General features: G+C 38.4%; 1 protein-coding gene across 1 annotated transcript in view; it reads left to right on the forward strand.

Annotated features, from left to right (window-relative positions):
* Nucleotides 1-2,612: 2,612 nt before the first annotated feature.
* The window catches only part of LOC138056093 (scavenger receptor cysteine-rich domain superfamily protein-like), a 24,210-nt gene continuing 14,266 nt past the window's right edge, over nucleotides 2,613-12,556 (forward strand). The window contains exon 1 of the mRNA XM_068901931.1: nucleotides 2,613-2,682. Coding sequence (XP_068758032.1) covers nucleotides 2,619-2,682 — 64 coding nt within the window. The 5' untranslated portion in view covers nucleotides 2,613-2,618. The remainder of the gene's footprint in view (nucleotides 2,683-12,556) is intronic.

Here is a 12,556-nt window from a genome sequence, read left to right on the forward strand (position 1 = left end):
CTTGTCGGCAAGAAGGATGTGCTTTTGGCGCTCTTTCAATAAGTCCTCACCTTTCTGAAGCGAGTCCTTAACTTTGTCCAGAGCATTCGCTTGAGCGGCTGCTTTAGTTTCCTCTAAGGTGTCCTGAATCTTCGCGTTAAACCTGAATTGATCTTCGCTCGCTTTCTTTTTAAAACGCCTTGGTTCTTCCATTTTAAGTCTCTTGATCTCACGAATCTGAGCGTCTGACGAGTCCACGTGCGATCTTTTTAACTCGTCTATCGATTTCTGGAAAAGCTGCTCCATTGATTTCATCATGGTCTGGTTGTTGGTTTCTATCATTTTAGCAATGACGTCTTTCGAAACGCCCTCTTCATCCATGGCAGTTGAAAGAAAAGACTTGGAAAGAAACAAAAGTTAATCAGACTGATACAGACCTAGAATGCCTCACCAAGTGATGAACTGACACTTTATAGACAACCTGCTACCCATCATGCCTTACACCAATCGTACCCAGACCCTTCTGTTCTCGTGCCGTAGAAATATCAATTTCTGTCTAATTCGCACGCTCAACCGTCAGAAATTATATTTGCACAGTGTTGGATCAGAGAAGATCGTGTAGTCAAGTAGACTATTGCACAACTGATATTCGCGTTGTTTTATCAGTCGTGCACTAGTCTACTTGACTTTCATAAATATTTTTCAGGCATTACTTAAAATAACATGGCGACAAAAACGCCGGGGAAAAAATTCCAGGCCGACAAGAGAATGTCACATTTATTTCCGGATCATCATAAAACGTTAAAGAGAAGTGAGCGGGAGGATGGAAAAGCTCCGGAAAAGGTAGCTGATCGAGTAGTGGCTGAAAGTTTGGAAAACTCGAGGACGAACTGTTGCGTAACTTTAATAGGGCTTTTTTTTAAAAAATTGTTTTTATTACCCTACGAACTTAAGTTCAAAATGAATGCATGTTTTTGAAATTCTTTTCCCTTACTTTCGTGAAAAAGAGCAGTATTTTTGTCCTCGTCCGCTGGAAAAGTGCGGACCTGCGTGGAAACAACCAGCGATTGAATTTCACAAAAAAACACACTCCAGAAGACGAGCATGACGGCAATGGAGAAATATTATACAAAACACTAATCAAATGAAGATGACGCGTGCTTAAAACTTCGTTGCTATACTCGAGAAAGTTTGTTTTGGGTGACCCCCATGTTTTTTTTTCATTTTTGGAGCAAGTACTTCATGACCTAACTCTAGGCGAGAAATGAAGAAAATCTTACCGTGGGAAGATTTTGGTGCGGACGTCCTTAATAGGAAGTATTCCCCCCCCCCCCTCCCACCCCCGGGCCAAGAATGTGACTACATTTGCAAACCAAGTTCAAACTCAATTTTAAGACAGAGGAACATAGAACAGTTGGCAGAATTTTCGCGGGAAAAGTTTCTTGAAAATGAGATCAAAGAAAAGGCCAACATTTTGTATAAATTAGTAACAACAGTATGTGGCACCAAGGTCTTTAACCCAAGAAATGTCCTCAAAACATCTGAAAGAAAGGTACCAGAAATGGGAATGGCATTGACTTGTCTCTTTAAAGCCCAGAACCAAAATATGTCAGCATCCCAAGTGCTCAACTGTCTTGTTCTCATGAGGGGCAATCTCAGTGTTGTGGTTATAATCCACCCAGTGGGCAAAGTAAATATCCAATTGTGCAAGAACAAGAGAACAGAGTGGAAATTTGGGTTTCATTTTTTGTAAAAACAAAGAAATTACACATTATTCCCGCACAGGTAAACTCTTTTCTCTTTCTCTTGCAAAATACGTTTGTTAACTACTGTTGACTCTTTAAGATATTCTTTCACACAACTAGCAAGGTAAAAAGGGGAAAATCTTCCCTTAAAATTTCCAATTTGTATCATCATGTAGTGTTTCACTTTTTGCCAAGCAAATTTGTGTTTTGATGCTATATTTACCTTCTGACAACAACCAAAGCTATGTAATAACTTTATGGTATACCTGATCAGAATTTTGTATATTGCAATAATTATTTCTGAACGTTTATTTTTTTTAATTTTTAAAGTACACTTTTTCGTTATTTCAACGACGAACAATGCACTTAATTTTGTTTTCTTATGGCAGGGTTTCACTTGCAGGATTTACGTTATATCCTGCGCGTATTTCTTGTGGGTGTTTTGCTGATAACACCCTTACTGGAACGTGCTTTTGTACTATAACTTCATGTATAAAACTAGTTCCCTTTACACATGATCTTGTTAGAATCCCTGATGAAGTCTGTTTGATCAGACGAAACATGTCGGATAATAAACAAAGTTAACAAGATCAGTTGCTGTGTGCTGCTCACTAGTTTCCCTTAAAAAGTAAAAAAAATAAAAAATGCCAACAGCAGATGTTACTTTTGTGGGTGATGAGGATATCAATTTTGTTTCAAGTCAACCTCAAAATGGTGCATGTTAATCAAATAATAATATCTTGTTATCATTGTTATAACGTTATTGGCTAATTTTCCTAATTAACACACAGTTGCCTTGATTTATAGTTTATTGAACTTGACGTAAAAGGGGAATAAATTGAACACGGGATTACGTAACGTGCAGACAGTGCATGGATTACTGTTCTTAGTACCATGATAACAAAGCTTATTCTCAGGACTTTAGGTCTCTGCATCGTGATTTTTTGGCTTTATCAAGGTAAGTATAGCAATATTTACTTGATGCTAGTAGTTTTAAGCTATAGTCAAGTTATATTGAAAAGAAAAGAACTCTTGAAGACGTGCACAACAGAGGAAACGGAACTCGATTTAAAAGTTGTATCCTTTATACTTGTAAATGCCGCTTTTTGAAATTTCATCTTATTTTGAAGAAAACATGGGCTACATGACATCTTTAGACCATGTTAAGGTGTATCGGAATCTGAGTGATGATAGTTGCCAGCAAAAAAAAATGTTAGGGCCATCGTCACAGCAGGTTCTGGTCATCAGTTCGATTAGCTTGCACCAATAGCAAGATATGAGTAGACGAAAACTGAACTGGTTTCATTCCTATCTTGTTGAAGTTGAGGTTTCACCAAATTTCCTTCAAAGAGCTTCACGTTACTAAATCGTAGTCAGTTTGCTCTGGGACGCTAAATTTTCCGTTTTTGTAAAAGGGAATTTAAGCTGAACTAACTGGATGCTGCTTGAGGAAAAATTGATTATAGTTCATACAGGGCAAAAGTTAAGAATTTCAGCAAACTTCAAATGAGCAAGCATTAAATATACCAAGGTTTATGTTGGAAGGTCCACGACGTTTCGATATTTTGTTCTGCGTTTACGCATGAATTAAGTAACTGACGGGTTTCCTTTGCTAGTTCCTCGGGCAGAATAAAACAGCTATTGTATTTTTTGTGTACGGTCAAGGTGAGCAAGAACATATAATAAAGAACTTGGTCGGTGTTCATAACTATTCCATCTATTAACTTGGAATTTGCTCCGCCCGACACTTTTCGCTTGCGGGAGAACAGCAATCCATCAGCAAAATGTGAATATCGAGGGAGTTCAGATAAGAACTTGGCTCACACAAAACTGGAAGAATTTCAATGCAGCTTCTTCTTCTCCTTCTTTGCCTTCATGTCCTCGGCCCAAGTCCACTGTATAGTAGACTCGAGTGTACATTCGAGTGTAATCGAATTTCAGTTGCCATGTCGTTATTTATAGTAACGGTTGTTGCATCGACTAAAGAAATCAGTAGTAAGGTGCTCACTTGTTCCTACATTGCCTCTACGAAAGTTCTAGAACGTTCTGGAGCGTTTTAAGATACGAAAACTTCCCTCTTTGTCACGTCGATATTGGAAGCCTTTTTTTTCTTGTTATTATGATCATGATATAACAGTCGGTATACTTTATACTTAGTAAATTGAGGAAGGCAAAAAAAAAATAATAATAAATAGAAAATAAAAACTCCTAACAGCACGAATGAGCGTCGCTCTTATCGTGGACGTAATTATCTTAATTTGTTGGTATTTTCAAGGGGACTTAACAGGTCCCTAAATCATGTTAGCTATGTCTTTGAAGTCAACTTCAGCTTTTAAACCAGCCTGTTTCGATTAGCGTATGTCCAAAGTAAACGCTATATACTTACTGAAAGGAAAATGAATACCGCTTGGGGAAAAATTGATTATAGTTCATACAGGGAAAATTTAGAATTTCAGAAAAAATTCAAATGAGCAAACATTAAATATACCAAGGTTTATGTTGGAAGGTCCACGACCTTTCGACTTTTTGTTCTGCGTTTACGCATGAATTAAGTAACTGACCCGTTTATTTTGCTAGTTCCTCTGGCAGAATAAGACACCTATTGTATTTTTTGTGTACGGTCATGGCGAGAAAGAACATGTAATAAAGAACTTGGTCGGTGTTCATAACTATTCCCATCGATTAACTTTGAATTAGCTCCGCGCAACACTTTTCTCCTACGGGAGAACAGCAATCCATCAGCAAAATGTGGATATCGAGGGTCTTAGACAACTGGAATTCAGATAAGAACTTGGCTGACACAGAACTGGAAGGATTTCAATGCAGCTTCTATTTCTCCTTCTTCGCCTTCATGCCCTCGGCGCAAGTCCACTGTAGATGCGAGTGCATGGGAGGCACTCAAATCTCAGTTGCCATGCAATGCGTATGTCCAAATTAAACTCTATCTACTGACTGAAAGAAAAATGTGTCGAACGCAACACAATGGTTTGGGGTTTTTACTAACCTGCGATCAGGCGTACTTTTCTTTAGAGAGGATCCGAAAAGGTACGCCTGATACAATTTGTTAAGGAGTCGGTTGCCGCTTACCTGTCAAGAGTGATGTTATCTTGTGTCATGCTATAAATGTGAGCTAATCAGATTTTACGGGAAATTACCTGCACGTTGCGATTCAAGGAAAGACCAGGAAAACAAAATATAGAACTCTGTCTGGAATATCTGCGAAGTCAGACTGTATCCATACAATGAACGCTGCTATTATTTCTCCAAATCTCGCTTGACAGTTGAATGATTAAAATAGCAAGGTTAGCGAGGTTGTAGGCCCCTGGGCCCATGTAGAAGGCATGGAACAAAAATGCTGAAAAAGGAATCTTCTAGTAGCTGAAAAAAGAGGGAAACAGAGAGTGTAGAACACCGCAACAGCAGGAAAAATGTGGCAAATACCACAATCCACAGTATCCTAAAGTACTCAAAACGAGAGAGACATTGAGTGTGTGGAACATCGCAACAGAGAGAAAAATTTGGCAAATACTACAATATCATAGCTAGTTTCGATATCTAGCTGGTAGTTCTGTTGTGGAAAGGACATAAAAGTCTTTAAACGAGGCAAACGTACGGACGATTCATGAAAACGATGTCAAAATGTTTAAAGAAATGAAATTGTAAATTAGCCAGTTGTAATAACGTTATATAATTTAACTAACTGAATGGAATGCGGAATCTGTTTCAAATTGTTTGTGATACGACCAGAAACTCGAAAAGAGTCGTAAAAACGCAAAGGAAATGAAGTCTTTATACTAACTGTCTTCAACGAAAACCATACAAAAACTGCTTTTCGCTAGCGTGGAGAATATCATGATTAAATTGATCAATTTAAATGCCGCATCTTGTTGATCATAAATTTTGCTTAGTAAGCGAAAACTGCCCTTGCTTTAGTTATGCCCATTCAACGCGGAGATACTTTATACTTTATACTTTACACTTAGTTAATCGAGGAAGGCAAAAAGAATTCCAATTAGCACGAGTGAGCATCACCCTTATCCTGGACGTAATTATCTTAATTTGTTGCTATTTTCAAGGACACTAAACATGGCTGCCGTGAAGTCATGTGAAAACGCACTATAAACAGCTCCAGTCTTCCTCCTAAGTAAATACGGTTTAAACTAAACTAAAGCGCCCATAAGTGGGGGGATATTAGCGTCTAGCCATGATTTACGACAAACCAGGGTCAGGTTGACTAATAATAGATTTATTTACACGACCTGCTCAAAACTTATTATCAGTAGGATTTTACTCTATCCAAGACTTTAACAATATCGCACCGAAAATAAGGCAATGTCATTGGCTAATTTTCCTAATTAACACGCAGCTGCCTTGATTTATAGTTTATTGAACGTGACGTAAAAGGGGAATAAATTGAACGCGGGATTACGTAACATGCAGACAGTGCACAGATTACTGTTCTTAGCACTACAATGACAAAGCTCATTCTCAGGACTTTAGGTCTCTGCATCGTGATTTTTTGGCTTTATCAAGGTAAGTATAGCAATATTTCCTAGGTGCTAGTTGTTTTGAGCTATAGGCAAGTTATATTGAAAAGGAAAGAACTCTTGAAGACGGGCACAACAGAGGAAACGGAACTGAATTTAAAAGTTGTATCTTTTGTACTTGTAAATGCCACTTTTTTCAAATCCTATATTATTTTGAAGGAAACATGGACATGGACTAAATGATGTCTTTAGATCATGTTAAGGTGTATCGGGTCTTCCTCTCTCCTCTCGGAATCTGAGTGATGATTGTTGCTGAGAAAAGAAATGTCAGGGCCATGCGCATAGCAGGTTCAGATCATCAGTTCGACTAGCTGGCACCGGTAGCATTATATGAGTAGGAAAAACTGAACTGGTGTTATTCCGCTCCTGTTTTTTTTTTTTTCTGGAAAATGGAGGCTTCCCCAAATTGACGCTAAATTTTCCGTTTTCGTAAAAGGAAATTTAAGCTGAACTAAATGAATGCTGCTAGGGGAAAATTTGATTATAGTTGTTCATATAGGGGAAAAGTTAAGAATTTCAGCTAACTTCAAATGAGCAAACATTAAATACATCAAGGTTTATGTTGGAAGGTCCACTACCTTTCGATTTAGTAACTTTGAATTAGCTCCGCTCGATACTTAATTCCGCCTGCGGGAGAACAGCAATCCATCGGCAAAATGTGGATATCGAGGGCCTGAGACAACTGGAATTCAGATAAGAACTTGACTCAGACAGAATTGGAAGGATTTCAATGCAGCTTCTTCTTCTCCTTCTCCGCCTTTATATCCTCGGCGCAAGTCCACTGTAGATCCGAGTGTACATTCGAGAGTTAATCGAATTTCAGTTGCCATATTTGTATTTTTCCTCATTTTTGTTCCATGACTTCTACATGGGCTCAGGGGCCTCTAAGCTCGCTAACCCTGCTTTTTAATCATTCAAGTCTCAAGCGAGATTTGCAGAAATACTAGTAGCTTTGATTGTATGGATAAAGTATGACTTCGTAGATATTCAAAAGTAGAGTTCTATATTTTGCTTTCGTCGTCTTTCCTTAAATCGCAACGTGCAGGTAATTTCCGGTAAAATTGGCTTACATTTATACCATGATACAATATAACATCACTTTCGACAGGTGCGCGGCAGACGACTCCTTAAGAAACTGTATAAAGCGTACCTTTGCGCGCTTTCTCTAAAGAAAAGTATACACCTGATAGCAGGTTATGGTTTTTCGTGAAGCTTCTGTTTCTTTGTTTCTGATTCTTCAACCAATGTGACAATAATTAAACAGCTTGCTTGTGAAGACCTCGTGTTTAGTTTCTCGTCTCTCGTAACTGAATTGATCTTCAGAGAACTGTCGTCGGCAAAAATATATCATAAACCTTCAATTCAATCTTTAGTTGCTGACGCCTCAAAAAAATCGACATTCCAGCAGTTATATCAAGCCTAGCATTGCTCCAATTATTAGTTTCAAGTAGCTAAGCTACGTCGCAATGCGGAAAGGTTAATCCGTTGCCACACCAAAAAATCTTACTCGATAGGCACGCACATGCAAGTTTAGCGATGCCTTAATGAAACAAAAAAAAACGGAAAAGAAAAACCGTTCGAATTCCATTGTTTCTAAATTCATAATCTGTTATTTTCCATAGAAACGCTGGATTTTCCTTTTCTTCTTAGTGTGTCTTTGTTTATTGAAATAAACGATTTTGCCGTCTCAGATCGTTTGAGCTTTGTTTGAGTAAATTAATCAATCTGATCACGACGGAGGACAAAACGGAAGAAAATTAATAATTCGAGAGAAGCGGACTGTGCAAACACTGCTTATAAATGATGGCTAAGCTTTTTTCTTATGGTTTTTACCTCCTAATTTGCTGGTTTTACGAAGGTAAGCGAAACAAACTTATCTTGATATTAGTTGCAAACTGCTGCAGAATTTCAAGACTATTTCAAAGCAAACAGACAGTAGAGCCTCTAAAAACCACGTTGTTAACTGTAAATCAAGTCACTTTTAAATGTGAGTAATCTTTATGATTTTTTCCGGCCTATTGTGTTCTAAAACCATTCTAATTTCGACTAAGGAGATATTTACATGGGACCGGGACGAAATCAGACCTGTATGAAATTCTACCGGTATATAATTTTTGCAGCCGTTTACATGAAACCGTGACGAAATGCTTGGTGCCAGGTTTCCAAACAAAATGATATCTCTTGTGCAATAAATGTTAAGCTGACCCAAAAGTACACAGGATTGAAATTGTGGACCCGGTCTGAGACTTGTTGTGATTTTCATGAGACCGGTACGAACTCAGACTGGAGTTTCTCGTCTCGGTCTAGCCAACGAGACGAAGCCAGACCGGTCTGAGTTCACTGTCAGGTCGGTCTCATTTTACAAGTCGAATCATAATGTGAAATCGATACGGTCCTCATCGGAAACTTCAGACATAATTTCATTCAATTTTAAGAGTTTTTGAACAATACGAGAAGTGTAATATAACTTATTATTTAGAATACCGACAAATGCGAGACTATGCTGCTAGAAGCTTTGTTTAATACATTGGTTTGAGCTTAAATATAATCCTGACATTTGCGGAGCGGGGACCTTTTGGTGTGGCCACAAACGTTGTTTCGAAAATTCATTGGAAACGTCTGCAATCCACGACATAAGTCCTTGGCACACCTTGATCAGATACCGGTAGCACGAAAATGCATTTGCAAGCTATTTCGTGAACAATACCTAATGACATCACTAGAATAGGAAGCCCCCTTCCTTTCCTTTTTTTTCCTGACGAGATAATTTCTAAGCCGATAGGGTAAACTTCATGTAACTGAAGTGAAAGAGGAAACGCATATTTAATGAGTTGCTTGGATGACTCGGATGATCATCTGAGATGGCTTGCACCCACTGATCTAAATTTAGATTACATGGGTATTACCCATTTAGATTGTGTAACACGGGTGACTAAGAACAACTAACTTGCCTACGTTTTAGACGTAAAAAGATAAGTCAATTGCAAATGGTTTTTCTCAAGTTATTTTACCCCAGACAGGATGCGAATTGAACTTCAGGAGGCCCTCATTAGCGAATGATGGTTATTTGCTGGGGCCGAGGAAAAATTCGAACAGCATAGCTTACCGCACATTCCGAACACTTGAGCTAACCGCTACCATTAAGGACGCACTTGACCCAAAAATGGAATACCCACTTACAAGTCAGTTTGTTCACTTTGCGGCTTGATATTGAATTGTAAACTAAAATACGAATTCGTTTTTCTCGAACACGTAAATCAATAATTGTAAGTGTTCATGCCATTATATTGGCTAATTAATAAGTTGTAGACAAGTTTAAAACTTGTTCAGTCAAAACCCCTTGAAAAGGGATGACGAAGCCAATATGGCGTGGTGTAGCGTAAAACTTATCATACTATAGCTAATTGACAGCTGAAAGTACTCTTTTGTATATGGTCGGACACCGAATCAGCTTTTGATAGTATTCAAATCGGTTTCTTCACTAATGCAAATTGTTGACCAATTGACGTAAAGGAAATAACTCGGATGTGTTAACAGTTCTTATTGAGTAACAGTCAATTTTCATCCAATACAAGGCCTTTAATTCTTGCCTTGCCATCTGTTAGTTGGGTCTATTAAGGCAAGGGAGGCAAGGGTTCCGTTTTTACACTAAATAGTGGAGGGGATAGCATTTTTATCATTGAAGAAAAAATGAAATATAAAAAGAAGGGAAAACAACTTTTGATATGTATAAGTTAGAAACGATGCCCAGGAACTGTCGATCGACTAAATTATCTATTTCGTGTTCCGGTCCGAATGACTATCTTCTTTTTTTAGTTAGTATATGTTATCGTATGAGCCTGAGGGCAATTAAGGATTAATGCACGCGTATTTTCAAAAATTTAATAAAGGTATATAAATATTTGGAGAACTTTGAAAATACAAGTGAAATTAATCCTTAAATGCACTAGGGTACCGTGCGATTACATGTTTATGACATAAAGTCCGTTCTCTAATGCCGCGACAAATGACAATCAACTTAACACGCTTTCATTCGGTCAAAGTTAAATTCAACAACTCGTACAATGTCAACAGAAATAGGGCTTAAAATTGTATTTTGTAAGTGAAAAAAAATTAACCAGTTTCATCAGAGTCGGTATCTGGAAGAAGATTATTTTGTAACTTCGCTTGCTGTGGATAAGCGACTGTTAACCAATCAGGATCAAGCATTAATGCCCTCTTGATTACCAAAAGTGTCCTCGTGAAAAAGAAAAAAAATGCCCTCTGTCTCAGCCAATCAGCATTCAGTAATTTTGCCCAGTATGTGATAATAGAAAAAATCAGTCTAGTGCAACGTAATTTTACAAGCGGAACTGCAAGGACGACCTTTGATCACTTGAAAGCAAATTTTCCAGTTATGCTGAGTATAATTACACTGACTGTCACGAAGCTGACTCCCTTAAGGTTAAAGAGCCCTTTTTCTTTCGAAATCTGACTCTGAGCCTTGCGAAAGCGTATATGACTGAGTGCCTTTAAGTAATAACTACCAGAGCTATTTTGAAATCAAAGTTGCTTGGCATCAGGTCTCCAACTAAACCAAGAACGTCTTAACCACAGCACTGATGACTTAAATAACCGATCTGTCGGTGCAGTTTTAGATTGAGCGAGAATTTGTACTATCGTAGGCCAGCGGGAGCAGGCTCAGCTCGTCCCGGCGTTTTGAAGGTTTGTTGTGAGAGCCTGCCGGGAAGATCTATCCACAAAGGGGCAGATGCATGCACACACTTACAACACACACTTAGCAGCTTCCGCGAATGTTGCCCGAGGTACTGTTAACGGTAACCTTGAACAATGTTCAAAATTTCATGCTCCAGCAGCGTATCTGGCTTGACCAGTGTATATGCATCCTGGAACTGAGTGCGCACTACGCCAAGTGTAGCTGTCCCTATATTTAAGAACTATTCATCTCAGTGTCGGTGGTTATCCACCGACAACATTTCGGGCGCAAATTCCTCGCGAATCCGGAGTTCTAGTAGCCAATCAGAGCGCGCGTTCAACGCTCTCTACTGTTTTAGTATATGCTAAATATAGTTCTCCAATGCATTAATAATTCATCAAGTGATAAACCAATTGCGTGCCCGCATTTAGGTCACATGGATGCACTTTGATACAGCAGTAAAAAACAGCGTGTTTGGATATCCAAACACGTGTATTTGGAAATCAATTACAAAAAGCAATACACAACTTCAACAAAGCTTTATTACTTCTATTGTTTGCTGTTTACAAGCAAAGCATCTTCTTCTTGCATACTTTTGGGCGGTCGAAAGCGGCAAAATTCATCCTCGCCTAACCCGTCCATGTTTCGGAACTAACTGGACGCCTCTGAATGCAAATTGTGGCTACTTGAAATAAACAAGCTTCAGTTGTGAAAAACGCGGACATTATCATTACAAACTGTGCGCTGATTGAACAAAAGAAAGCAAAAATCACATGCTTATGTGATTTTTGCTTTCTTTTCTTCTTTCGTTTTCTTTTGTTTGCAATTAGGCGTCGATTGAGAAGCCATTTCAAAAACTCGTGCTTCGTGTTTCATCGGGGTTTCCAAACACTCGAAAACAATAAAAGCAATCGGTTTACGGCCTCGTGCTTTCATCAGTTTTCTCGTGTTTGGAAACTCCGATGAAACACGAAGCACGAGTTTTTGAAATATTACATAACAACTGACCGAAACTACTCCCCGCTAACACCACAAGAAAACATAACTTTTATCCCGGATGCAAGTTCTGTTTGTACTCGCCCTTAAGCATGCAAGAAGCTGTGACTTGAGCAATTATTCTAGAATGCTTTCGTTTTTGAAATCATTATTCAATTTTATGACGCCAACGAAAATCGAGCATTATCAATTAACCAGATGCGTAACGAAAGCAAAAATTCCTGTTACTATGCGCTGCGATGGCAAATCTTAGATCTTTGGTTGTTTTCGTGTTAATTTGTTGGTTTTATCAAGGTAGGACGAGAAAAATGTCTTAATACTATTTGTAAGCTGTTGTAGAGTTGAAAATTGTCTCAAGTCAAGTTGCATGGAAGAAACAAGCAAACAACCCTCCTTTAATAAAAGCATGCAGGTTTACTTTTTTGTGGAAACCGAATAGAATATCGTGAAAAGATCGACATAAAAACCTCTAAGGTTCATGTCGAGATTTCTGTGTATACATTTCTCCGTAACTCGAATGATCTTGGCCTGTCAAATCCATGGCTGTTGCTGAATTGTTTGATTAAAGAGGAAAGCATTCAACTACAACCTCG

Source organism: Montipora capricornis, chromosome 7, assembly GCF_036669925.1.
Source record: "Montipora capricornis isolate CH-2021 chromosome 7, ASM3666992v2, whole genome shotgun sequence".
Lineage (NCBI taxonomy): Eukaryota > Metazoa > Cnidaria > Anthozoa > Scleractinia > Acroporidae > Montipora > Montipora capricornis.